The 27,634-nt window shown below is 43.5% G+C and overlaps 1 protein-coding gene and 1 long non-coding RNA gene across 2 annotated transcripts in view; both read left to right on the plus strand.

Moving 5' to 3' along the window:
* Positions 1-27,634, plus strand: part of LOC143982082 (uncharacterized) — a 195,413-nt gene that overhangs the window by 84,398 nt on the left and 83,381 nt on the right. The window lies entirely within an intron of this gene.
* The window catches only part of CCDC92B (coiled-coil domain containing 92B), a 109,655-nt gene that overhangs the window by 18,243 nt on the left and 63,778 nt on the right, over positions 1-27,634 (plus strand). Inside the window, exon 2 of the mRNA XM_077480488.1 lies at positions 10,317-10,464. Within this exon, the coding sequence (XP_077336614.1) occupies positions 10,317-10,464 (148 nt within the window). The remainder of the gene's footprint in view (positions 1-10,316; positions 10,465-27,634) is intronic.

Genomic DNA, 27,634 nt, shown 5'->3' on the forward strand with positions numbered 1-27,634 from the left:
GGGAGGTGCGATTCGAGTTAGTGGTATAAGCAAGGAAGAGCCTAAGGTACAAAGAGGATAATGGTTTAACCAACATGCTTGCAATCGCTCAATCGGATCAGACACAAGAGTTACTGGAGCAGGGAATTGCCCCTGGACTGCATATCTCAGCTGCAAATGTCTGAAAGACATATTAGGATGATTATACTTGGCCTTGAGGTCAGAGAACCCTATCAGTCTGACATAATATGCTTCAAGTCCACCATTCCACGAGCTGCCCAGAACTGTGGCTCCAGATAAATATCAGTTATGATTGGTTGGAATAACCTCACAAGGGTGTATGCGGAGAGAAGGTCAGAGGAGAACAGTATTTTGTTGTGGCGTTAGGTTACACCAAAAGCGTTGTTCTTATTGGACTGTTAACAGCTGGATTTAATCTGGAGCCCCTGAAAATGAAATTTCTAAAGGTACCATATGAGCCTAGTAGGGCCATCTTCCAAGGTAACGCAGGATTCTTTCTAGGCTGCTAAAAACAACCAGCGAACTGTTACCAGCACTGCTACCCAGTAATGCAATTTTAAATTTGGAAGGGACAGACCAGCCTGTGACAATGGGGGTTGTAGTGTCTACTTTGCAAGACGGGGAACTTTCCAAGCTCATACAAAGAAAAGGGCAACACTGTCTAATTTATTGAAGAATGTGTTTGGTACAGGAACTGGTGTATTCCTAAAGTAATAAAGAAATTTCAGTAGATAAACCATCCTAATGAGATTAAATGTGCCTACTGGAGTACAAGTGATTTCCAAGATGCACATCTCTGGGAAAGGTCACCTAGGTAGGTGACACCCACATGTATCCCACGGTATTTAAACCCATCCACCCATGTGGAGTGTTTGTAGGCAGTTTGTGATGCGAAAAGCTGAGCAGGAAAACCAGAGATTTCTCCCAGTTAACCCTAATTTCAGAGTAGGTGCTAAACTCCTCAATTATCTGCATGGCCTGCAATGAAGGAACATATTACTGAGATACAGAAGGGTATCGTCTGCATACAATGACAGTTTGTTATCAATTCCACCTACTTCAATTCCTTTAATTGAGTCTGCAGCACAAATTTGGATGGCTAAAGACTTCAAAGCAAGAGCAGACAGAAGGAAAGGGGGCTGTCTCATTCTCCTAGACAGGGGTAAGGGAGTAGACAGTGAATTATTAGTACGCACCTTGGCCATGGGGGCCAAGTAAAGCATGAGCAGCCAAGCAATAAATCGAGAACCAAAACCGGATTTTTAACAATCAGAATTTTAACAGAAAGGAAACCACTACTCCTGGGCTGTTCAAAGCTGCTACAGCTATATGTGTGAACAACATATGGATATTGATATCCGCCCCTCTGCCCGGCATAAACCCTGACTGGTCTGGGTGTAGCAAGGTTGATATAACCATGTTTAAGTGGTTGGACAAAATGTTCATGTTTTAAGAGCTTAGGGATCACTACAATTACCGCATCCAACATGGAAGTTGGCATGGTGTCCGAACTAAGGGATTGAAGAAGTGAGTGGAGTCTATAAGCTAGCTGATCAGAGAACATTTTGTACAATTCTGTTGGGAGACCATCAGGTCCAGACATATTTCCAGATTGTAGAGTGGATATAGCTTTGTGCACCTCTTTGTGATGGGGACATCCAGTTTCTTCCTATAAGTGTTGTAATAGTGCAAGGCCCTGCGAATGTGAAAATGTAGTAGAAAATGACACTGGGTTCTCAAGAATGCAATTTGAGGGGCTCCAGAATGCCAGTTCTGACCGAAGAAAGGTGTTTTTTCATCTTTCTCTGGGTTTTGTAATTTCCGAATTGGGGTTTGGAACTCAGAGACTCTAACGTGCTTTGGGAGCGAAGGAGTCTCACATTTCCAGGTCACCAGAACCTTAATGTCTAGGTGTTCACAGCCCATATAATCTAGGACCTGATAATGTTTTGGGGCTCCACCCAAGAGACAGGAGGGGTCTCTGCATAGGGCCAGGGGGGTCCTTCCCCAGGAGTCAGAGAGGCCGCTTGGGAAAGCCAGAGGGCGTATGTCGGTACAGTGCAGGTGTAGCCAGTGACAGGGCAGCAAAAAGCTAGTAAAGTTCTAGCTTTTTGAATTTGAGCATTGAGAGGCTGTTAGATGATCCAGAGAACGAAGGCAAAAGGCCTGAGCAGCGGCACTACTAGGGAAAGTCACAAGGCTGAACTGCATTTATGTTTGTGTTGATGGTGGAAACCCCTGTGTGGGAAACTGATTTATTAATAAAAGTGGGCCAGCAAGCCCTTAAACAGTACTTCTAGAGTGGACTGAACTCACTGGGCAGCACTACCACTGAGTGAAAACACCCACAACATATCAGTGCCTATTAATCTTGCGAGATCAACAGATGCTAAATAGGTGGGCAAGTGCTCCTCTGGCCCAGAGTGGATTTGATTTAAATCAACTCAATTTTAATCATAATTTTTAAAAAGCAGCTGTCATCTCTGTCCTGCAGTGGCTCCTCCTTAGACCTGCTGTTGACTCACCGACCGTCCCATTCATGGCTGGTGATGCGGCAGTGACACAAGGTGAGGGACACGTTGGCAGCAGGTGAGTGGATGATGGCTCTGAATGACAGGTACTCATCCATGCTGGTAGTTAGAATCTTTAATATTTGCAAACAAAATTAGGGTTTTCTACTTAGAATAGTAAGCTGCCTGGTTAGAAAAACAGCAATATCAGAACTGATTTAATCATACCGTTTATGTGTACATAGATTTGCGAAACAACGGGATAAAGGAATATTCCTGAACTTTGTTTGAGTTGAGTTCCACCAACTCTACTGCCAACTCTACTGCCAGTACTGCGCCACATAACTCAAGTCTGGGTATGGTATGGTTGTGGTGCCAGTTTAGCTTTGCCTAGTATGAACCTGGTATGGTGTTTACCACTTGCATCTTTAGTTCTTAAGTCACTGCTGCTATTGCCTTGGTTGAGGCATCTGAGAACACACAAAGTTCTTTGCTGTGTACAGTGGTGAGACATGTCGACGAGTAGGGGTGTGGGATCTCAAGTTGTTCAAGGAACTTCAAAAAAATCCAATTTCCCATTCTTTTTGTCTTTCTGGAGGTAATGGGGCCACCCAGCTACTCAATTTGTCTTTGTAGAACTCCTTGCCCATCAACCTCGGGGATTCTCTATCTTCTATTGAAGGTGCTTGTTTGTTATCGTCCCTTATAGTCTGGAACACTGTGCACCCTAGGCTATCGGTGCATTTCTCTAACTCAGGAATCTCTGGTTGTGCTCTGATGACATGCCTATGTCTCCCCATTGATCCCGAGCATCTCCTTAACATGAATGTGGTTCAGACATGGCTTAAAGATAAATGCACCACCGTTTTCCAGCAAATTTGTCATAGGGCTTCTACATTCAGGCCTGCGTGTCTTGTCAATGCATACTTCGCCTACTATCACCCATCCTATATCAAGCCTCTGGGCGCATGGGTCATCATGTTCCCCATCCCATTGTTCACGGATTTTATGAGCTCTCATAATGTCCCTACCAAGTAGCAGCAATATTTGGGCACTTTCATCTAGTAATGGGATACGGTCAGCTATTGCCTTGAGATGACAGTGGTGGTGTGCCATATCTGGTGTCAGGATTTTGCTCCTATGCTCCGCCATGTGATTATACTTGATAAGTGTGGGGAGTGGCATCTTTACCTTACCATCCATGGAACATATGATGTAGCCGTTTACTCTCCTCTCTGTTGTCTCTATTCGCCCCGCACTCGTTCAGAGCATGTAAGGGGAGGCGTTATCGTGTATATTGAACAGGTTAAAGAATGCTGATCTAACCAATGATCGATTGCTCTGATCATCGATGATGGCATACATTCTTACATCTCTTTCCGGTTGTCCCTCTGGGTGCACTGCCACAAGGCATAGCTTTGAATAAGATATACCTTCGCCTCTATCTCCACAAATCTCAGTGCAGTTAGATGTTACAGATGGGGGAGGTGTCTTAACCTCTTCTTCTTCCCGGTCCTGCCTTATTATAGGGTTAGGGGTCTTGACTGTTTTTAGGCTTAAATGTCTCTGGGTAAAAAAAAAAAAAAAAAAAAAAATGTCTCTGGGTGTAGAGCTGTCACATGCCTATCACTGTTACACTGAGTGTATTTTATGGCTTCTTTACATTCTTTGGATAGATGTCCTGTAGAGCATTTAAAGCAAGCTCCCAACTCTCATAGTACGTTTTTTTTGCTTTCCTCTATGGATTTCATCCTCAACCCGATGCATTTGTTAAGCGGATGTGGTTTTTTATGTATGGGACATTCTTTGTTTATGTCTCTCTGCTTCTGGACTCCAGCGGCCGACTGGTCAGGGCTTGTGTGGGTTACATCCGTCATGCGAACAGAGAGGGATGTTCTAGCACTGCCATGTCTTGCCATTGGCCTTTCATCCTTCAGACTACTTGTACTGAGTGTGGTCTGAGCACCCACAATGAAGCTCAAGAAGAAAGAGAAAGGGGGTAGTTGACCTGCTTCTTTTTGTATTTGGAGCCTTGCGAAATCCATCTTTCTTGAAGGTTGTAGGGTAGCTTCTCCAAGATTGGTCTCACTCCCCGAGCGGAGTTGAGGATGTTGAGGCCTGTTAGGGATTGATCTGTTCTTGCAGACTGCAGCTCCTGCAGCAAATTCCCGAGTTCTCATAACTTCGTATAGTCTTTGGCAGTAATTCTGGGAAAATTGTTGATCCTCTTGAAGAGTGCATCTTTGACTGCCTCGGGGCTACCATAGCTCTCCTCTAGCCTTTCCCATACTGAGTCCAGACCTACTTGGGGGTGGTTCACGTTGGTTACTCTGTGGTGGTGCATTCATGAGCATACTGGCGTATGGATGATTTCTTTGACTGCTGATATCCCTTTGGTGTCAGATGTGTACCTTAGTACCCTTGAAGGAACAGCGTCTTCTCTTGGGAATAGCAAGTCTTTGGTGTCAGATGTGTCACCCTCACTGCACCAGTGTTGAAACAGAGAAGGCTCCTCACGTAATCTGCCGTACGACTGCCTGGACCGGCCGTGCTTTTGCTCCCCGCCGTCCAGTTGCACAGCTGTTTGCAAGACTTCGGCCTGGGCTATGCTGGCTGCTGCGTCCTCTTCCTTACTTAGGGCTTCTAAGGTTGCATCCAATTCAGCCTTTTTAGGTGCAGCGGCAGTGGCTGCTTTGGCAGCTCCTCCTGCTTGCTCCTGCTCTTCTATGCGTGCTCTCTCAGCTCTTATGACTGCCTCTTTCTGGGCATATTTGGTCCTAGCACATGCAGCCTCCCCAGTGGCTCGAGCCTTGATAGCACTTGCACTGGATGCATTTGACTGCACTGATTTGCCTGACCTTGAGGAGTGTCTGGATGTGCTAGAGCGCAGTTACACTGTCTCCAGGAGGAGCTCCATTCTATCTCTTTGCGCTTTCGTGATGGCGGTCTCCACAGTGCCTTCTCACTCCAGATCGATCACTTTTTGCTGGTCATGTTCTTGCAGGCTGTCTGTGTTCATTCTAGTCAGATAGGTGAAGTAAGTTTGACATTGCTATGTAACGTCCATGGCATGACTTAATCTGAGTTATGGCTTGTATAATCTGTTCTTGATTGCTAGCATCTGTGGCATTACATATTTCAAGTATTGTGTCTTCCCAAGCCCTTTCTAACTGGGCGTGGTGCACGTCAATGTTAGCTTCATAATTTTTGCAGGCCTTTTGTGTATGAGTGATTTTTCGTTTAGGCACTGCGCCTTCTTCATTGCTTGCAGTTGTGTAATGGTTTCGGTGTCAAAGTTATCACTGTCCTGTGCGGTGTATAGTGAGGGTGTGCATTTTGCCATGCTGCTGGGGTTGTAGGCCTTTAGCTAGCATGTGTGGTGTGTGGTCTGTTACCTAGTCAGCAAAGGGCGACTGTCTCAGATGTTGCCGTTCAGTGCCCTGCAACGGTCGACATAGCGGTAGCTAGACTCACAGGAGTCTTGGTGCTTGACCCTTATCCTGGCAGCTGAATGGTGGCGTGTGCAGGGGTATCTAAGGTGTCACAGTGAGCAGCAGCCACTATGCAGAGAGAGGATTATGGAAAGACAGAATTTGTTGTAAGGTTGCTTGCAGTCTCTTTGTCAGAGAACTATGTCACTGTTGCTTGTTCCTAGCATAAGGACTGTGTAAAGCTGGAGCTTTCTGTGCTGTTTTTCAAAGCACAGCAATCTGTTTTTACTATTCTGCAACCCCAGTGTCATATGCGAGGATATGAATAAGGGCAGATAGCTTAACTCACCTTCCTATCAAAGCACAACAAAGTCCTTTAACTTTCTTAACTTTATTAAATAACAGCAGAGAGTTTGTAGATGAGTTTGTAAAAAATACACCCTGCAAGGCAAAGGCATAATGAGCTAGTATGCATGCATAGCATCGAATCATGTCAGAAATTTTTATATCCAGCTCTCAAACTTTGTTGGTCGGAATGTCGGAAAAAGTCAGATGGAGCCCACACATGGTCCGATTATCCGACAACACAGTCTGCTCGTACATTGTGTACAAGGGATTAAAGTGGTTGTAAACCCACTTAAAAAAAAAAAACGAACACCTGCAAGACAAAGGCATAATGAGCTAGTATGCATAGCATACTAGCTCATTATGTAATACTCACCTGAGATCAAAGCCCTCGCTGCGGTGCCCATACACAGCACAGGCTGGCGACATCACTACCGGGGGTTACCTCTGGGTATTGCGGCACTGTGATTGGCCGGAGCCACTATGGCCTCACTGCCGCGCATGCACGCGGTAACGGCACACTCACTGAAGCAACGGCACATACATCAGTGCGCATGTGCCAATGACATCGGTACATGCAAATACAGGGAATATCTCCTAAACCGCGCAGGTTTAGGAGATATCCTGGGTAGCTACAGGTAAGCCTTATTATATGCTTACCTGTAGCAAAAAGTGGTCTGTAAGGGTTTACAACCACTTTAACTTGGAGAGTCTCTATCCAGAGCTCCTGGTGGATCGTGTCTCTCAATTCTAGTATGTCCTGGGCAGAACTAGGCACTCTGTATGAAATTCAGCCGGTTCACCAGGGACTGGCCAAATTTTTATCCATCTATGGTGGGATTAACCATGTGGTGCAAGAGCCTGCCAGCTTTGCTTATATTTTACAGCATTTGATGGTGTTTTGTATCGCTTGGAAATGTCAATGGTAAGAGATCTGCACACCTGCTGCAGAATTATGGTGATCCTATAGGTTTATTTATTTTTTAAATAACAAACATGTCTTACCTGCTTTCTGCAAGAGTTTTGCAAAGAGCAGCCCCGATCCTCTTCTCGGGTCCTTTGCTGTTGCTACTGGCTACTCCCTCTTGACTAGTGCCCCTAATAGCAAAACGCTTGCTATGAGGGCATTGTGCGCGCGCTCGTTCCCGTACCCTGCTCTATGTGTCTTAAGGACACATAGAGGTGTTGCTCGGTGACACTCCCGAATAAAAAGAATTGTCTTGAGCCACACATAAAATACACTAACAATATGACTAGCTGATGAGCAGAAAAAGTTAGGCAGATCACAAGTTAATGATCACTGATTTAGATAATGTACCTATCTGAGCAATAAAACAAAATCTTTTAAAATATTTTATATTCTACAAGTAAGAGGGCAACATAAAACTAGTGCGACATATGACACTTTTTTGATAAACTAACACATCAATATCTGGTTCGATGGATGTAGTAGCAATTCTTAATTCATTTTTAAGTTGCTCATCAGATATTTTGGTTCTAATTTTGCTCTTTGTATGCTTCATCCTTGAAAATAGCTGCTCACAAATATAGGTGCTGTTAGAAACTGATGAGATGAATAAGGTGTGATTGGGAAGAGTCAGATATTGCTCTTTGGGAAGATAAAATGTATAAAAGTCCAGTAAAGAGACACTGTAAAATTATTCTTTGTCTTCTAAGTCTAAATACATTTTTACAAAAAGATCCCCCCCCCAAAAATCATTTAATTTACGATTTTGTGTTGGGCTGCATTAGGGGTACACCGAATGGGTTTTATGGTGCCGAAACTGATACTAAAAATGAAAAATACACTAGGCAGAAAACCGAAACCGATACCGAAACAGCACCAATACCGAAACATATTTAAAAAAAAATATTTTTGTACAGGAGATGGTCAGAGACTGGGAACATGGTACAGGAGATGGTCAGAGACTGGGGACATGGTACAGGAGATGGTCAGAGACAGAGGGCATGGTACAGGAGATGGTCAGAGACAGAGGGCATGGTACAGGAGATGGTCAGAGACAGAGGGCATGGTACAGGAGATGGTCAGAGACAGAGGGCATGGTACAGGAGATGGTCAGAGACAGAGAGCATGGTACAGAAGATGGTCAGAGACAGAGGGAATGGCACAGGAGATGGTCAGAGACAGAGGGCGTGGTACAGGAGATGGTCAGAAACTGATAAAAGGGATCTATGCAGCCTCACCAGTGCCCGTCAGATGCAGCCAGCCAGTGTCCCCCCATTATTGCAGCCAGAGTGTCCCCCCATTATTGCAGCCAGAGTGTCCCCCCATTATTGCAGCCAGTGTCCCCTTATTATTGCAGCCAGTGTCGGGAAGAGAGGAGAGCCACCTCTGCCGCCTGTTTGATTACAGCGCCGGGAACATCACAGCTTTCATTTCAATAGCTGTGTGTTCCCGGCCACACGCCGTCATATACAGCCCCTCCCCCTTGTCCGGGCACTTTGATAGACAGATCACCCGTCCAATCCTGCGGGTGATCTGTCTATCAAAGTGCCCGGACAAGGGGGAGGGGCTGTATGTGACGGCGTGTGGCCGGGAACACACAGCTATTGAAATGAAAGCTGTGATGTTCCTGGCGCTTTGATCAAACAGGCGGCGGAGGCGGCTCTCCTGCACTATAGCATGATCTAGCTTTTCATGATGGGCGGCACCAGGGGCGGGGGGGCGGAGCCCCGCCCTCACACAGGCCACGCCCCATTTTCGGCCCCATTATCAGCCGTTTTTCTCTTTCGGCAAATTGCCGAAAAGGGCATTTTCGGCCGATATGTTTCGGCGGCCGAAATTTCGGTGCATCCCTAGACTGCATGCATAGCCATCTTGGTCGCAAGGTTTGACACTCCCGTTCTAAAAGCTTGAGGTTTTTTACCTGAAAGCGGAGTTCCACCCAAAAGTGGAGCACTCCTCGCCCCCTGACATGACACATTTGACGTGTGATTTCTTTTAAGGGGGGGGTGTGTACCCGCTGAGCAGAGATCCACCACTGAGCAGGTGGATGACAGGTCCATGTCTGCTCCCCTGATGCAGAGGGGACATGGACACAGCCTGCTCTCCTCTAGGGGGCAGTCAGATGGAAATGGACCTCCTTGTCATCCGAGTGTCATCTGATCCGCCAGACGGATGGGGAACAGATCCCCCATGCATCTGTTTTTAGTGGATCAGATGCCAGTGGTTGTACATGACACTTGTCCGTTGACACCTGCCGCTCCATAGAGGGCAATGGATTATCTGATCAGGTCCGCCTAAAAAACTGACAGGCAGATCTTCTCTCTTCCTTCTGGAATTCCAAAGAGGGGGAGCCAGTATCACCGCCAGGGAACCCAAGAAGAGGAGGTTTGTGCTTCTCTGTGCAAAACCATTGCACAGAGCAGATACGTATGGCATGTTTACTATTTAAAAAAAAAAAAGGTTTAGAACCACTTTAAGGTGGACAGGCATAGAGTCAGGGAATAATAGTACGGGAAACTCAGTGCTGAGGTCTCCAAAAGATATTAAAAGCAAGCCTGCATACCAGACTATACCTATGACTGAAAGTTTGTATTTTGGTGGACATAGCATTTATAGTGGAACTAAACTCATCAATTTAATTGTTTCCTAAAACAGTTACATTCAAGTTGTGCCGTGAATAATAAGTGTTACAAATGCTTGTGCTGTCAACCAAACTGTCAAGTCGTCAAATGGCTGGTCTCCTGTGTAGGACCATGGCAACTGCAGATCAACCAGAGGCTAATATGGAAGCTTCCTTGGCTGTAAAGGAATAGAGGGTTTAGTTCCACTTTAAATTGGCATCTGAAGAAATTGGTTCTAGTCTGGTCCCCAGCCATTGCTGACACAGGAGTGGGGATTGGGCACTGAGCTATCAACCCAGCCCCATAAAAATCGACAACCGTTACAGAAGCATCAAAAATTATGCATGCTTCGCAGAGTAGGACTGGAGCTACAGAAGCCCATTAGTGTATTAAATGCTTGTCTTCCTGTTTTAAAGTTTTCATGAAATTCTCATTTTTATAGGAGCTGACTCTCGCTGTAATGGAGACACAGCCCTTGAAACAACAAATCCAAAGTGTGGAGCGCAATATTGCATTTCTTAAAAAAGAACAGCTGGATCTCTTGCGTGATCTTCACCTGGAAATTCTCAGACTGCAAAAGCATTGCACGGGTAAGCTTTCAGTGCATTTCCAACCCTTCAGTTTTACTCTTCCACTGTATGCCTTGAGGCTTTGTTTCTGCGCCATAGTCTGCCGTCATCACCAGGAGGGATCCATGTTCCAAAACTACCTTTTTGATATTCTGACTATGAGATTTCTTTCTAAACTTTAAATTGAAATCATTTTAAAAGACATGCCTAAATTTTATGTGCCTGTCTCTGATACAGTTTCTTTACTGTGGCCAGACATCCTGTGACTGGCTTATTAATATTTGGATTGGCTGCAGGGATCTGAAGTTCTGATGAATATGGGCAGAATCAGAAGTATTAGTATCAGAAGAGCAGCTGAGAGAAAGCACTGTATTTAACATAGTGGGCGCATGGTAATGTAACTGTCATTTGACCTGCTATGTTTTACCTGGGTCAACAAAGTGCCAAAAGAAGGCAGGAATTGGCTGATTCTAAGGCTGAACTTCACCCATAACAGTTTGAGAACAATTAATGTTCTTTAACAAAAGAACATACATTCCACATAATAATTATGTTACCAACATTAGTTTGTGTTGTAAATTGCCTCCAGCATGGCTCTTGCAGGAGACCGCCATTTTGTCGGAGCCTTGATCAGGCCACTCATTATTGGGAATCCACCCCCCCAACTTGGTCTCAAAAACGTTGTCACTTTAATTTAAATGTGTGCATTTACAAGCCTTGATTGTATGTGTTTGCTCAGTAAGAGCCCTTTCAAATCTGGGCGCTCCGCGTTGGCGATAAAGCTGCATAAGTTTTAGCCCTCTACCATTGTTTAACCTTCGCTATTCGCCACTAGCAGGGCACTTTTGACCCCCGCTAACGGCCGAAGAAAGGGTTAAAAGCACCTCTGCAGTGCTGCCCATTCATTTCAATAGGCAGGGGCGGTGGAGGAGCACCCCAAAAATGCTTGAACTCTTTTGTGTCTCCCTGGTAGCAGCATTTCTCCTGTCACCTCTCCTTTTCTTTTCTCCCTCCCTAATGTATGTTCCCTCTAGAGCAGGGGTGCCCAACCTTTTGAAGAGCAAGGGCCACTTAAGCAACTTGGTAACCAGTCGCGGGCCACAATGAGTGGAGCGGGCGGATGTCAGGTCTGTGTACACTCTGCATATGCAGAGCAAACACGGACATAGCCCACTTTACTCTATGGGCCCTTCAATCTGCCCATATGGAAGGGCACAGATCCCCTTCTGTTTTTTTTTCTTTTAGCGGATCGGATTGAAGGTATGCAGGTGTAAACGGACACAAGTCTGTTTACATTTGCTGCTCCATAGAGGTGAATGGAGGGTCTGATTGGGTCGGACCGATCGTGTGAAAGGGGCCTAAAGCTGCTTTCACACTGATGTGCTGTGGTGAACCCAGAGCAGTGCACCTCTGTTTTTTCTGTGGGTTAGCTGCACTTTGCCATAGAATTCTATTATATCCTGAAGGTGCACTTTCTGGAAGCGCACCAAATCCGTAGGTAATAACAGAGGTCTGTGGCTCTTTGCAGTTTGAAAGCAGCCTGGTACAAACTGCAGAACAGATATGCCCATATATACACTGTGATTATAGTATTAAACATACCTTTAATAAGTCTTCAATTCGGATATCACCAGCTGTTGCTGTTCCAGGCAGAGTGCATTTATTATCCTGTGACGGGAGGTGCATATACAGGAAGCATTGTCTTAGGTGGCTCTGCTATGCAACCGATTGCTTCCTCTACCGCCGGCTTCATTCACAACACTGATGCTCTGGGATACCGGGTCAGAAATCTGTATCTGGGCTTGCCAACCAGCCATCCCAGAGCAGGAGGTCGTGGACCACATCAGAGGGCTCCGCGGGCCACTGGTTTAGCAGCCCTGCTCTAGAGTCTGTCAGTCTTGTTGCTTTCTTTCCCCTTCAGCTATAGTAAATTTTAAAGCTGTCAACTGATCTGGCTCTAGTGGTTCTAATTTTAGGCACAGTGCCGAGAAATGAAAGCAACTGAGAATGTGCACAGCAGGGTGAAACAGTGCATTACTGGATTTTACACAGTATAGACACTTATTTTTAATGTTTTACATAGCTGCCTGCAAAAGAGGCCAGCCTGACGTGATCTATCAGGACTTAAAGCGGGGTTCCACCCTAAAGTGGAACTTCCGGTGATCGGAACCCTCCCCCCTCCGGTGTCACAGTTGGCACCTTTCAGGGGGGAGGGGGTGCAGATACCTGTCAAAGACAGGTATTTACACCCACTTCTGGGCATAGACTCCCACGGGAGTCTATGCCTCTTCCTGTCCCTGTGCGCTGTCTGCTGGGACACACACGGGTCCCAGAGACAGCGCGGACAATTCCTATTGCGCTGCGCGACTCGCACATGCGCAGTAGGGAACCGGGAATTGAAGCCGCAGCGCTTCACTTCCTGATTCCCTCACCTAGAATGGTGACGGCAGCAGCCGAGAGCCGAGCGATCGATCGGCCTCGGCTGCCGGCATCGCTGGACCCCGGGACAGGTGAGTGTCCATTTATTAAAAGTCAGCAGCTGCAGTATTTGTAGCTGCTGGCTTTTAATATTTTTTTCCACAGTACAGTCCCGCTTTAATATTCTGACTAAAGTTTCACTTCAATTAGTTCCAGGCTGTTTTATTACATTCAATTACTGAATCTGTTGGTTATTTTCCCAAGTTGACCAGCGTTTTGCTTTAAAAGAGATTTCTATACTTTGGCCATTTAGGACAAAGTGATATCTTCTCTTCAAAGCACCATTGCCCGCCTTCCAATTCCCAACAGCAATTCACGGTTGCTTAGGAAATACTTGATATTTCAGACAGACGAAGAGTGAGACTGAGCTGACCACATACTGAATGTTGTTTTGTATCAGTTTGTCAGACCAATTTTGAGCCTTGCGTAATTACCATCTGTCAATCAACGCTGCAGGGAAAAAGCATTAGGCAGGTATAACATTGATAGGCCATCCAGGGTTGAGATTGCAGCTGAACAGGTGGTGGTACTGGGCTGAATTTTATCACCTCCTATATTTTAGCTTTTTCACCCATTTACAGTAGGCCTCATTCACATGGCCATAAAAAAAAAAATGCAGTTACAATAACTTTTTTTATATATACAGATCTGAAAATAGCTGCATTGTTTTCGATGGAGACACTCAAGAAAGTGCATAAACTTGCACTGCGTTCAGATCCCTAACAAAAAATGTTTAAAAAGTGTCTGAGAACACTCATTGAGAAAAAGAATATAACAGTTTTTACGCATTAAAAATTAGATCTACTTACTGACAATTTATGCAGGAACTATTGTTTCTTGCCTAATCAGTAGCATTTTTACACCTGTGTTACGACCATGTGAAAGTAGCCCTGAAGTGCTGATTGTCATGCGCCTGGTTAGAGGCCGAACTGAAGGCTTCCCTTGCAACTGAGTGCAGAGCACCCTGAAAGTGGAGACAGGGAGTGCTGTGCCCATAGAAGCACAGGTTGACAGCTGCAGTGTGGCCTGGGGATCCGAGTAGATGAGGCACCAGAAGGAGACTTGATCATGCAGGGGTGTGAGAAAGGCAGAAGACTCTCTACTCTAGATGGACAGGTGAACGCTTGACGGCGCAGAGGTACCAATAAGACAAGTATAATACAAAAAATAGTGTTGTGCTATCTTCAATAATCGAACCACTGGCAAAGTGCTAAATAAAATTATAAAAATTTGTCTCAGAAGACCTAAAATATGTATTGTGCTTACTTAAGGCCCATACACACAATCAGACTTTTTCACAACAAACATGCAAATTAGCTGTTTTGGAGCAACATCCGACCGTGTGTACGCTCCATCGGACAAACTTTTTTGGTTTTCATCTGACTTTTGTCTGCTGTGCGAACGGACAAACTTTCTGGCAACAAAAGTCCGATGGAGCAAAGTCTGATCGTGTGTACAGAAAACCGTAGGACTTTTGTACAAAGTACAAACAGGCATGCTCAGAACCAATGCAAAAGACCAGACAACAATACAGAAGTTGACCAAAGGTGGCGGTAAAGAGCAGAAAAACCACGTGGTTTGGTGAAAGTTGGCTGAAAAAGTCCTGCCGTGTGTATGCAATACAAGTTCTTGGCCGACGCCCTTTGTACAAAAATCCACAGGAAAGTTTGTACAAAGTCCGATCGTGTGTATGAGGCTTTAGATGTTCCCACTACAACAAAAAGTGGCAAATGCTAAAATATATATTCTAATTTTTCAAATATTTTCCAACTTCTCATAGGAAGTTATTGTAAACACTTAGATAGATATTCAAAGTGAAAGTGCACTGTGGGAAAAAAAAAAAAATAATAAAAAAAAAATATATATATATATATATATGTATATGTATATGTGTATATATATGTATATATTATATATATATATATATATATATATATATATATATATATATATATATATATATATATATATATATATATATATATATATATATAAAAATTTAAAAAAAATTGATAATTGCCCAAAAAATTATATGAATTAAACAAAAACCATGAAAAACACCAATTGTGCAATCAATCAAACTAAATTAATATGATTAAATAAACTAATGTTGAAAAGCAACATAACCACTGTGCCTAATAAATGGTCAATATGGATTAATTAATTATAATACCAGTACTATTAATCTGATACAGGTCCGCACAGGTAAAAAGTAATTTATAAATATGGGTAAATGAAAATGTCAAAAGTACTTATCCAGAGACATCCACACTCAAGAAGGAAATTCGTTCTGGGCTCCTAAAGGCCCATACACACGATCAGACTTTTTGACAACAAACATGCAAATTAGCTGTTTTCGAGCAACATCCGACCGTGTGTACGCTCCATCGGACAAACTTTTTTGGTTTTCATCGGACTTTTGTTGGCTGTGCGAACGGACAAACTTTCTGGCAACAAAAGTCTGATGGAGCAAAGTCTGATCGTGTGTATGAGGCTTTAGGAGCTTCAGATTAATGGGGATACCACAGGAAAACACCACACTTATCCTCCTACTTCTGTGAAAGATGAGCCGAAAAAAAAGGGGGATTCCTGCTTCCACCTCTCCAGGTGAGATATTAGAAAAGGAAGAAAAAATCATTGCACAATATTGTTAAATCAGAACTCAGCAGGATCAGCAAAGAGAGCCACTCACATGTGTAATAGTATAAAAGCGCATTGAATTAATAAATGAATGGTCAGATCACCGCAAAAAGTTTGCAGCCGCTGCGCTGCCAAACTCACTCATGCAAGGTCACAGTCTCCTCTCTCTCACGCCTTGCGTCACTGCCACGTGACTTTCTCAAAGGGTGTCACTATAGATGCACTGGTGGATCTTAACAGGTGAGTGGAACAGGAAGCGGAAGTCAGGAGCCAGAACCAGGATCATGTACAGGAGGTCAGTCAAACAGGAGCTTAAGCTTGGTCAAGATCAAGCCGGGTTCATACACAGTAAGCAGACAGTATGCGAAGTCCGTTGTGAACAAGTTGGGGACAGAGGCAGGAGAAGAGCCAAGACAGGTCCAAGGGCAAGCCAGGTCAGCAATGGGAAATCCAAGAATATAGCAAAACAGACGCACAGTATACGGGGGGGGGGGGCTGACAATCATCCAGCAACTTGTGGACCAGACTGCTGTACTTAAATAGGCCACTGGCCGCCAGGATCCGTTATACTTTACAGGTGTGTGCGACTGGATGCCTTGGCACACAGGAATGCGGGATTGCATTTGCACAGGTGCAAGCCCAAGCACCCATATACAACGTCTGCGCGCATTTACGCACACATTAGCGAGACCACGTTGAGTGTTGGCAAATATGTAAGTTCTTCTGCGATTCATCCTCTGACACTGATAAAACAGATCTCACACAGATTTCACAAATGTACACGTAGAGGTCTATTTATTAAAAATTTTATGTATGAATATGACAAACATTCTCACATACACAATGAACAATTGCTGTATTTTATATAATTATAATTCCTAGTATTGTGGGACCCCTCTACTAGCCATAGTGCAGTATTTTTCCTGGATGAGGTATTTGGGGGGGAAATAGGTTATGACCTCTAGATGGCACGTGATTATACAAAATAATCTTATTACACTATTGCAATCTTTCATTTTGGCTTCCCTTTAAAGAGGAGCTGCAGTCTGCTCGCATAATTTGTAATAAAAATATCTTTGCCATTCTGAAGCTTCCCTCCAACCACTTTGCATATTATTTTATATATACTGTGATTCTGTACTTGCCAATTATGCTGCAGAAATCTCCCTCCACTGGGTCTGGCTGCATCCATTTTAACTGTGAGCAGTTGAAGCTGCTGCTTGTTAACTTCCTAGATTTTCACAGACCCAGAGAGGCACACCTCCAGCTCCACAGCTCTCATTGGCCTCCTATGACTCCCCCCCCCCCCCCCGGCAAACTCTCACGAGAGTGAGAGAGAGAGAGCTGTGCGTGACAACATAAGCCTATGATTTTTACCAGACAAGAAACAAGTAGTGGGCAGTATAAGGTATTTACTGGCAGAAAAAAAAAAGTTTTACTATCGAAAGTTAAAACAACAAGGGCAGAAGATTTAATAGATGGAAAGTTGAAAAAAATACTGAAGGCCCGCTTTAAGATATAAAAAAGAACCCCTCCATATGGGTGAAGGAATGCTGCTCACCCCCAAATTAGATAGCAAAAATAAAAGACAGAAAACTCCCAAGGGCTTTTGTGCAGTAAGAGATACAAAATGAGTCAATTTGATATGTAAAAGTAGGTTTTATTTATACAAATTTACAAAATAAAAAAAATACCATTATAAAAACATGAGCTCTGGTATATATACCCTCTATGCTACACATGATGTCCTTGTGACAGTGACAAACACTATAGTCATGAAATTTCCTATCTCAAAATAATCGCTCAGAAAACATCAACACGTTTCGATTTATTCAAATCTTTCTCAGGGGGATAAGGACATCTTTAATGAAGAGGTTATAGGAAACCAGAGCATGCCAAAGACCCAAGCAGTTGAGTTTCAGGATGGTCGCCCCACAGTGAGACACACCAGGGCCCAAATTGAGCCTACGAGAAATCACATCTGCTGAGTGGAAGGAAAATGAAGGGAGCCCACACAGGCACCCACTGAGCAATTCTTTTCAAAAGGAGTTACAATGAAATATGATAAGGTGGGCATGAGACTTGCATCTCAATACAATGGTAGATTAGATATTAGCTCCTATGTATTTTATAGTTGGAGTGCCCTTCTGTGTATACTGTACGCTTATGGGTTCTCAGATGTAAATGATGCAAAAATATTATTTGTATGATAGCAATATTCCCATAGAAGACAGGGTAGGGTAATAAAGGAAAGCAGCTGACACACCACATCACTCTGTGAGGATTTGTTGCTATACAGCGGCTTGCCTTTATTACCCTGTATTCTATGAGAATATTGCTATCATACAAATAAAATTATTGGATTGTTTACATCTGAGAACCCATAAGTGTATACAAATAAGGGCACTCCAAACTATAAAATACATAGGATCTGATATCAAATCTACCATTTTATTGAGATGTGGGTGACCATCCTGAAACTCCTCTGCTTGGGTCTTTTTTTACCATGATCTGGTTTCCTATAACCTCTTCATTAAAGATGTCCTTATCCCCCTGAGGAAGATTTGAATTGATATGAATTGAAACGTGTTTGTTTTTTCTGCGCAATTATTCTGAGATAGGAAATTTCATGTAAATAATGTTGTCAATGTCACAATGACATCCTGTTTAGCATAGAGCGTATATATACCAGAGCTCTTGTTTTTAGAATTGTGTTTTTTTTTAAACCTCATACAATTTTGTCATTTTGTATCCATAAAACATCATTTTACTTATCCAATTGACTTATTTTGTATCTCTTGCTGCACAAAAGCCCTTGGGAGTTTTTTTGTCTTTTGTTTTTGCTATCCCTTTAGGTTATGGACCAAATGTGTGAGACTGACCGAAGGGCCATTTCGGAAGAAACTTGGCAGGAAATTCTACAAAAGCTGTGGCAGATTCCCCTCTAGATCACTTAGATGAATTCCAATTCTGATTTTACACACAGCTAACATACTCCTGAATTCTTGCATAGAATTGGTCTGAGAGATGATTTCCGCTGTGTGAAATGTGGCTTCAACCTTAGAGACCTATTACATATAATTTGGAAATGCCCAAAAGTATTGAGATGTTGAAGCAGTAATTGAATCTACAGTATAAATACTGTTTTTAGCACAGCATTATATAACATACCACATGCCTGTGTCCTGGGATACTTTGATTAGTGAGGCTCGTTGCTACGTTGGACATGCATACTGCCTCCAGCTCACTATTTGTAGCGCATAGAATTAAGTTTTTCAAATAAGCCTCCCATGCTCCCTCCTCTAAGAGTGGCTCCATGGCAGGGCACATAACACAATTGTCTTCTATGTGCCCTGTTCACACCACAGCACTATCCTAAGGTGGGTTGCAGTATGTTGCAACATTTTTTTGCAACACACCTCATGTCACTGCACACGGAAAGTAGTCCTGATTTCAGTGTTTCTGTTATGAAATTTGAAGATGAATTTCTCTACAATGCCTACAGATACAAGGGTGATTAATGGCTTGCTTAAAAGTGCTTTAGTTGCTTGTTTAGAATATGTAAATTGTATATGTATTTTTATGTTGGATCTCCAATTTTTCCTTACTGCAAACACAGAGCTTTCATATTTTGTGATTTTACTTTATCTCCTCTCCATAGACATAGAGGACACATCAGTGGCGTATAGCGTGAAGTGGGTATGCAAACATGGAAGAGATTTTAATAAATGACAAGTGGTTGCTGGGGCATTGTATCATTCAACAAACAGGCCTGTTTTTCTAGTTACATATAAACTTAGTGTATTGAACCGATACTGATTTTACCAAGGACACTGCTTTCATGTCGGTGAGATTCACTGTACTGCAAATGATAAATCACACCAGCTATCATTTTGTTCCACTGCCTGAGCTTTCTGTTTATAGAGTATTGCCATATGACAAATCCCTAGACCCTCATGTGAAACGCTCACTGCCAAATGGGTTAAAAATAATTAGAGAACAGAAGCAAGATTGAGCCCACCCTGGTTTTCTGCTTGTGGTAAGAGATAGAGTGTATAGTGAAATTCTGTTGATGATTATTTTTCTATACTTCTTGCTTTCTACGGTGCCTTGAAAATGTATTCATACCCCTTGACCTTTTCCACATTTTGTAATGTTACAACCAAAAATGTAAATTTATTTTTTGGGGATTTTATCTTAGTCCGTTCGTCTGTGGGCAAGTCCATTTGTTCGGAAGGTCCATCGGAACTCCAACAAAAGTCCGTCGGACCTAGTCTGCCTGAAAGTCCGGTCGTGTGTACGCAGCATAACAGGTTTTCTAAGATTGCCCACTATTTGGCTCTATCCCTCTTCCCATCAACTCTGACCAGCTTCCTTGTCCCTGCTGAAGAAAAGCATCCTGAACATGATGCTGCCACCACCATGTTTCATGGTGGGGGTGGTGTGTTCAGGGTGATGTGCAGAGTTAGTTTTCTGCCACACATAGGGTTTCATTTTTAGGCTAAAAAGTTCAATGTTGATCCCATCTTCCACGTGTGCTGTGTCCCCCACATGGCTTCTCGCAAACTGTAAATGGGACTTCCTGAGCTGTGGATCTCTGTAGCTCCTCCAGAGTTACTGTAGGCCTCTTGGCTGCTTCTCTGGTTAATGCTCTCCTTGCCTGTCAGTTTATGTTGACGGCCAAGTCTTGGTAGGTTTGCAGTTGTGCCATACTCTTTCCATTTTCGGTTGATGGATTGAACAGAGCTCTGTGAGATGTTCAAAGCTTGGTATATTTTTTATATAACCTAACACTGCTTTAAACTTCTCCACAACTTTATCCCTGACCTGTCTGCTGTGTTATTTGGCCTTCATGATGCTGTTTGTTCACTAAGGTTCTCTAACCAACCTCTGAGGGCTTCACAGAATAGCTGTATTTATACTGAGATTAGTTTACACACAGGTGGACTCTATTTACTAATTAGTGGGCTTCTAAAGGCAATTGGTTCCACCAGATTTTAGTTACAGGTATCAGCATAAAGGGGGCTGAATACAAATGCACGCCACACTTTTCAGACATTTATTTGTAAAAAATGTTGAAAAACATTCATAATTTTTCTTCCACTTCACAATTATGTGCCACTTTGTGTTGTTCTATCACATAAAATCCCATTAAAATACATTTTATGTTTTTGGTTGTAACATGAGAAAATGTGGAAAAGTTCAGGAGGTATAAATACTTTTCCCAGGGCACTGTAAATGTACTAAAAACAACCCAGCACATAAATGCACCATGCAAATTTAGGCAATGGGCAAAAATCCATCAGTAAAACTGTCCAGTTTAAAGTCATGTTGTGGTAGTCAGTGGTCCCGATAAACCAATGGTCTCTAAACTGCGGCCCGAGGGCTGGATGCGGCCATTTTATCCGGCCCTTGGGACAGTCCCCCCACTGTCAGCAACAGTGAGCCATAGTTCCTGCCACTCTATTCCTACTACTGACACCAATAATGGGGCACTACTCCTTCCACTAATACCAATGATGGAACACATTTCTTCCTACTAATAGTAATGATGGGGCACTATGCCTCCTACTGACACCAGTGATGTGTCTCGATTCCTCCCACTAATACCAATGATGGGGCACTATGCCTCCCACTAATACCAATGATGGGGCACTATGCCTCCAACTGATACCAATGATGGGCCACTATTCCTCCCACTGACACCAATGATGGGCCACTATTCCTCCCACTGACACCAATGATGGGCCACTATTCCTCCCACTGACACCAATGATGGGCCACTATTCCTCCCACTGACACCAATGATGGGCCACTATTCCTCCCACTGACACCAATGATGGGGCATTCTTTACTCCCATTTTCTACTCCCACTGGCTGCAGTCTGGCCCCCTCAAATTCTGAAGAACAATAAGCTGGCCCTTTATTCAGAATGTTTGGAGACTCTTGCGATAAACTATGCATGGTAATTGCTGATCCTGGCTACACTTTTCCATATAGATGCACTGTCATTGTGTAGTGAGTGATAAAGGGATTTATAGCAGCTCTTCTTTACCCCCATGATCAGGAAGTGATCGTTGGGGGAGAGAATTGTGCAGGTGTTCTGACAAAAAGGCGAACCTGGCAGAATGAAAAACCTGTGCCACTTCCGTTTTTCTTTAAACCATAATAAATTCCAGATTGACAAATTGCTGTTTATTTTTACAAATCCCTGTTTGGACCAACCGAATAGAGTCCAGTGCATGATATTACGAGCAGAGATTGTTACTCCGCTCCAAAACTAACCAAGAAAATGGCTGCCTCCGAGGCAGCAACAACTTTGTCCTCATTAGCCGCTGTGCCGCGAAAACAGCAAAATCTTCCTGTAACGGACTGTATTCGGTAGCCGGTGTTTCGTCTAAATCGCCAATTACTGATGGTTTAAAGAAAGCGGAAGTGACGTGGTTTGATTTTCTGACGAGTTGATTTTGTCAGGACTTCTTTCCAGACCAAGTAGAGATCGGCATCACATTGTAGAGCAGATAGTAGGTCCAGGACCCAGAAACTGCAACATTTCTGGGTCAGATCACAATTTGTGATTTTTACAGTTTCTGGCGAACGTATAGCAAATCCTTTGCAAAACGAAAGTTTGTTTGGAGCATGTTGATTAAAGAATGATTTGGTCCAAGGCACCAAAAGTAATAGGCATAACATAAAGTAAAAACAAGTCCTGCACAACATGGGCCACTGGAAGGGCTGAATGATGTTAAAAAGTCTAGAGTAAAACAAAATAAGAGACATAAAATCATAACGGCTCTGATCCTCTGTTCACATCTATGCAGCTGTGCATTTTCCTTCACGTAGGCTGTCTAAACGGAAAAAAAAAACAGAGCCATATATGGCCAGCCTTATATACTTACTTCTTTATAGCCAGAATTGGTAAGCTTTTTATTGTGCATCTGGGTAGAACTGCAGCCTCTTTTCACATGTTTTGGTGTTCCCTGAGAACTACAGAGGGTGGTACTCAGAGACGGGGAATATTTTGTCTGCCTAGGATGGCAAGGGGCTTCTTTGCTGTCCCTTTCTTTTCTCCCCTCTCTTCTCCAAACTAACAGACTGACTGGAGACTGCACTGTCCACTGTTAAGTCTTTCCTGTGAAGACTGGAAATTCAGAGAAGCAGCACTGAGAAAGCAGAAGCCAGCAACATTGAAAGTTGTAAACTGCAAGTGCTTAAGTAAGAGTTTTAACAAATAGTTTACTGAATTTTATTTATTGTGCTATTGTGTAATCTACAATGCTGAGGGTTTATTACTTCTTTTAATGACAATAGTGAGGTGCTGGAGGCAGAAGGGGACAGGAAAAAATCATAAACCCTTCCCGCTGAGCGTATGCAGATGTGCGTACTCGTCTTTCGGGGGGTATACCGGGATGATGCCCGCACCTGCAGGCATCATCCCGGTACCGTTTTTCAGAGCCAGCGATCGGCTTTCCAGCATTAACAGCCGATGCGACTAAAAGCTCCCGTTCAATCGGGAGCCCCAATCGAACATCCGATGCATCTGGCGGCTAGGGAGAGACTCGCTTAAAGCCGTAAGTGGCTTCATTCCAGTCTCCTAATCCTAAACACGGAAACAACGCCATGACGTCACTTCCCGTTTACTTGGCTGCCAACGGCGCCGGTTTTAAAAAAAATACAGTATTCAGAATCGCCGAAAATGGCGATCTGAATACTTTGAAGTGTAAAGGAGGGATCGGAGGTCTTTTAGACCCCCCGATCTCTCCATAAAGAGTACCTGTCACCACCTATTACTGTCACAAGGGATGTTTACATTCCTTGTGACAGCAATAAAAGTGATCAAAACATTTTTTTTTTTTTCATTTATTAATTTTAAAATAAATAAGAATTTTTTTTTTAAAGCGCCCCATTGCCACGAGCTCACGCAGCAAAGAAAACGCATACGGAAGTTGCGCCCTCATATGTAAACGGTGTTAAAATCACACATGTGAGGTATCGCCGCGATCATCAGAGCGAGAGCAATAATTCTAGCCCTAGACCTCCTCTGTAACTCTAACCTGGTAACCGGAATTTTTTTTTTTCAGGCGTCGCCTATTGAAATTTTTAGGTACCGTTTTTGTCGTCATTCCACGAGTGCGTGCAATTATAAAGCGTGACATGTTTCTGGGTCATGCTAACAATACTTAAAGTGGTATCAAACCCAAAAGCAAACATTTATTACATTGCAGCATACCAATTCTTAGATTTTCTTTTTTTTTAGACTTTCTTTCTTTTATTTTCACCTGGTTACCCTGCCAGTAAATCTGTTGTTTTCAACAGAAAATGCTGTCCTACAGATGTAGTAGTTAACCACTTTCAGACCATTTTGCTGGTCAAAGACCAGACCACTTCGGCACTGCGTCGCTTTAACTGACAATTGCGCGGTCGTGCGACGTGGCTCCCAAACAAAATTTACGTCCTTTTTTTCCCACAAATAGAGCTTTCTTTTGGTGGTATTTGATCACCCCTGCGGTTTTTATTTTTTGCGCTATAAACAAAAATAGAGCGACAATTTTGAAAAAAACGCATTATTTTTTACTTTTTGTTATAATAAATATGCCCCAAAAATATATAAAAAAAAAATGTTTCCCTCAGTTTAGGCCGGTACGTATTCTTCTACATATTTTTGGTAAAAAAAATCGCAATAAGCGATTATTGATTGGTTTGCGCAAAAGTTATAGCGTTTACAAAATAGGGATAGTTTTATAGCATTTTTATTAATAATTTTTTTTTTTTTTACTAGTAATGGCGGCGATCAGCGATTTTTATTGTGACTGCGACATTGTGGGGGACCCATCAGACATTTTTGACACATTTTTGGGACCATTGTCATTTATACAGTAATCACTGCTATATAAATGCAGTGATTCCTGTGTAAATGACACTGGCAGTGAAGGGGTTAACCAGTGGGTGGCAGTGTAGGGGTTAAGTGTTCCTAGGGGTGTGTTACTAACTGTGGGGGGGTTGGGCTTTCATTTAGTGAACACTGATCTCTGCTCCAATCACATGGAGCAGAGATCAGCGTCACTAGTTGCTAGGCAGAATGGAGAAATGCTGTTTACACAGCATTTCCTCCATTCGGGCGCTCCGTGAGATGATCGCGGGGATGCCCGCGGCGAGTGAGTCCACGGGTCCCGCGACCGGACTCACGGGGGTCCTGACCAGCGCGGGAGCGCGCCGGCGGCGGCGCGCTCCCGATGGCAGGGCAGCATTGAATATTGGACGTACCTGTACGCCAATATGCCTGCCCATGCCATTCTGTCGACGTACATCGTCGTGCGCTGGTCGGGAAGTGGTTAAATGGATGAAACAAGCCATTTACCACTGACAGGAGTGCTTGCAGTGATCAGGTTTTATTATGTAAAACCTTTATCCCAAAAGAAAAAAGCTGTAACTGAATATAAAGTGTGAACTAAGTTTGGCTTCAGTATATTAGTTAATTAAAATCTGCTTGTCCATTTAACATTCCCCTCCCCCTGGACTGGCAGTGCTGCTGTCCAATGGTGCCCCCTGTGCTCGTTCATCCAGGGTGGAGGCACTCTAATACAGAAGGTGTGTTACTGGTCAGCTCACCAGGGGAATAACGGGGGGGGGGGGGGGGGGCAAAAAAAGAAAACAAATGCAGCCACCACATCTAATGATTTGTAAGCTGCAATATATTATATTTTTGAATTTGGGTTTAATAACACTTCAATGGAGATCCCCAGGACTTATCTGTATACAAAGGACATCAGGAGGTAAGTAAAGTGTTAATTACACTTTCTTACTTTTTTTCCTAGCAGAGAGAAAACTGTACAGAGTGTATCAGTACCACTATCTCAGTTCTTGCTATCCATGAATCCTCTCCCTCCTGTGCCTGCTATTTTATCAATGAGATTAGTCTTGGAAAATGGGACCCCATAGACTTCAGTTGCAGTAAATATGGTACCCTCATCTCCCCTTGTGCAACAATCCAACTCTTCCACAGTTATTCAGGGTCTCAGAGCTGGTCATATGGGCAAGCACGGGCAAAAGAAAATTGGGGGATTTAGTCCTCAACTGGCACAATCCCTCTTTTTCCATTCTGCAAGCTAAATTCTCTCTGCCTAATTGGTATTTTTTGCTGGTATTTGCAATGACATCATGCTTACATTTCACAGTTTGGCTTGGCAGTTCAAGAAACTGATTTGGAATCGTTACTCCAAAAGAGTCTCTTCCTAAAGCCCATTCCACGTTGTACCAAGCTATTTGTCCCCCCCGTCCCCCCCTTCAAGTTGAAGTAGATGTAGAGAAAAATGGGTACTGGATGTTCTATCCTTGCACAACAATGATTGGGACAATGGTTGGGACTATCCCTTCAAATATCTAATTTCTGTGAGGGACAAATTGATCCAATTTAAAATTGTTCAGCGCTTTTATCTTGTGCCTAATCAGATAAGAAATTATCGCCAGCTAGCTCCTCGGGGTGTTGGTGCTGCACAAATCTACAGGCAGACTTTACTCACATTCTTTGGTCCTGCCCGGTGATCACTACTTTTTGGTCACATGTTTTACCATTCATCACCTTGGTAACAACTATTCCAGTACCGCAGGATGTGGTGGTCTACCTCCTGGGTTTGGTTGAACCACTAGCTCCCAAAAAAGGTTACAAGGGTACTTCTCATTATATTACTTTATTCTGCTAGGAAAGCCATTGTCCTAAACTGGAAATTGGGGGGCATGGCTGAGCTAGGCATATGAGCGCACGTGTCTCACGGAGCTCCCACTGCTGATCTGTATATTGATCCTGTCAGCGGCATTTCCCATCTGTCCCATTGTCTGAGACTGTTGGCTTCTATCTTATTATCACTCCTGGCTGGCTCCCGTTCTGCCTTTCATGACAACCAAGAACCAGGAAGAAGCGGTGGCTTCTAAAAGCCAACATGGCTTCAGGTTCTGCTGTGCAAGACCAACTTGTTGGGCTACAGATAGAAGCCTCCCTGCTACGGCAGAATTTGCCAAAGATCCGTGAACACACCACTTCAGTGGAGAGTACAGTCAGCATTCTTGAAGATATGCTTCCTCCACTTATTGCGGAGTCTTGGTCTTCATTTAAACTTATCAAAGCTAACAACCTGTTTAACAACAATTTTGAGAACTGCTTGCGCCAAAATAATGTTTGCATAGTGGTCATCCCTGAACAGGTGGAGGGTAAAGACCCAATACATTTTGTAGAACAATGGCTCCTACAGCTATTTGGCAAAGACGCATTAAACCCCCGTACACACTATCAGATTGTCTGCTGAGTTTTTCCTTCAGATTTACCAAAACCATATAATATGAGGTCAAACCTTAGGAGTTTCAATGTGTATGCAATCAGGCAGGCCCTTCTACTACATGGTTTTGGTAAATCTGAAGGAAAAACTCAGCAGACAATCTGATAGTGTGTACTGGGCTTTACACTGCTTTTTGCAGTGGAGCAGGCACACAGAATCCAAACCTGCCCTCTGCAGCCTGGTCATCCTCCCCGTCTGTTTCATTATCAAGACCGAGAGATCATTCTTCACCTGGCAAGGGAGTTTTAGGGTATCACGTTTAATGGGGTGAAAGTCTTTCTACCCCAACTTCTTGGTGTGAAGAAGAAGCATGCAAAATAATTTTATGTTAAAAAAGGGTTCCAGAGTCATGCTGTATCCTGCATGTCTGTGTCCCTGCTATGGAGCAGACCCACTTCTTCCTCCTGGCTTGATGTCCATGAGCCTTCGCTGCAGGCATGTCCATTGAGAGCTGCGGAAGTGTGAACATCCTGTTTTGTTTCTTCAATCCCACTTTATGTCATGGAGGACCTGCAGTCAACTTCCTTCATTTGCCGGTGACACTTTTTCTTTTTGTTCTCCTGTTTTTTTACTTCAACTTATGAGACATTTATTCTTGGTTCTTATCAGCTAATATTTGTTTGGCTTCCTTTTCCTATCCATGCTATCTCTGCACTCCAGTACTGTATGGGGAGGCCTTGGTGTCTTGCCCTTCCAGGCTCTGACTGCTCGGATTTGGCTGCTCGCTGAACTGGTTGCTCTTC

The sequence above is a fragment of the Lithobates pipiens genome, unplaced genomic scaffold (genome assembly GCF_037356315.1).
Source record: "Lithobates pipiens isolate NorthernLeopardFrog02 unplaced genomic scaffold, aLitPip1_a1.2 Scaffold_16, whole genome shotgun sequence".
Taxonomy (NCBI): Eukaryota; Metazoa; Chordata; class Amphibia; order Anura; family Ranidae; genus Lithobates; species Lithobates pipiens.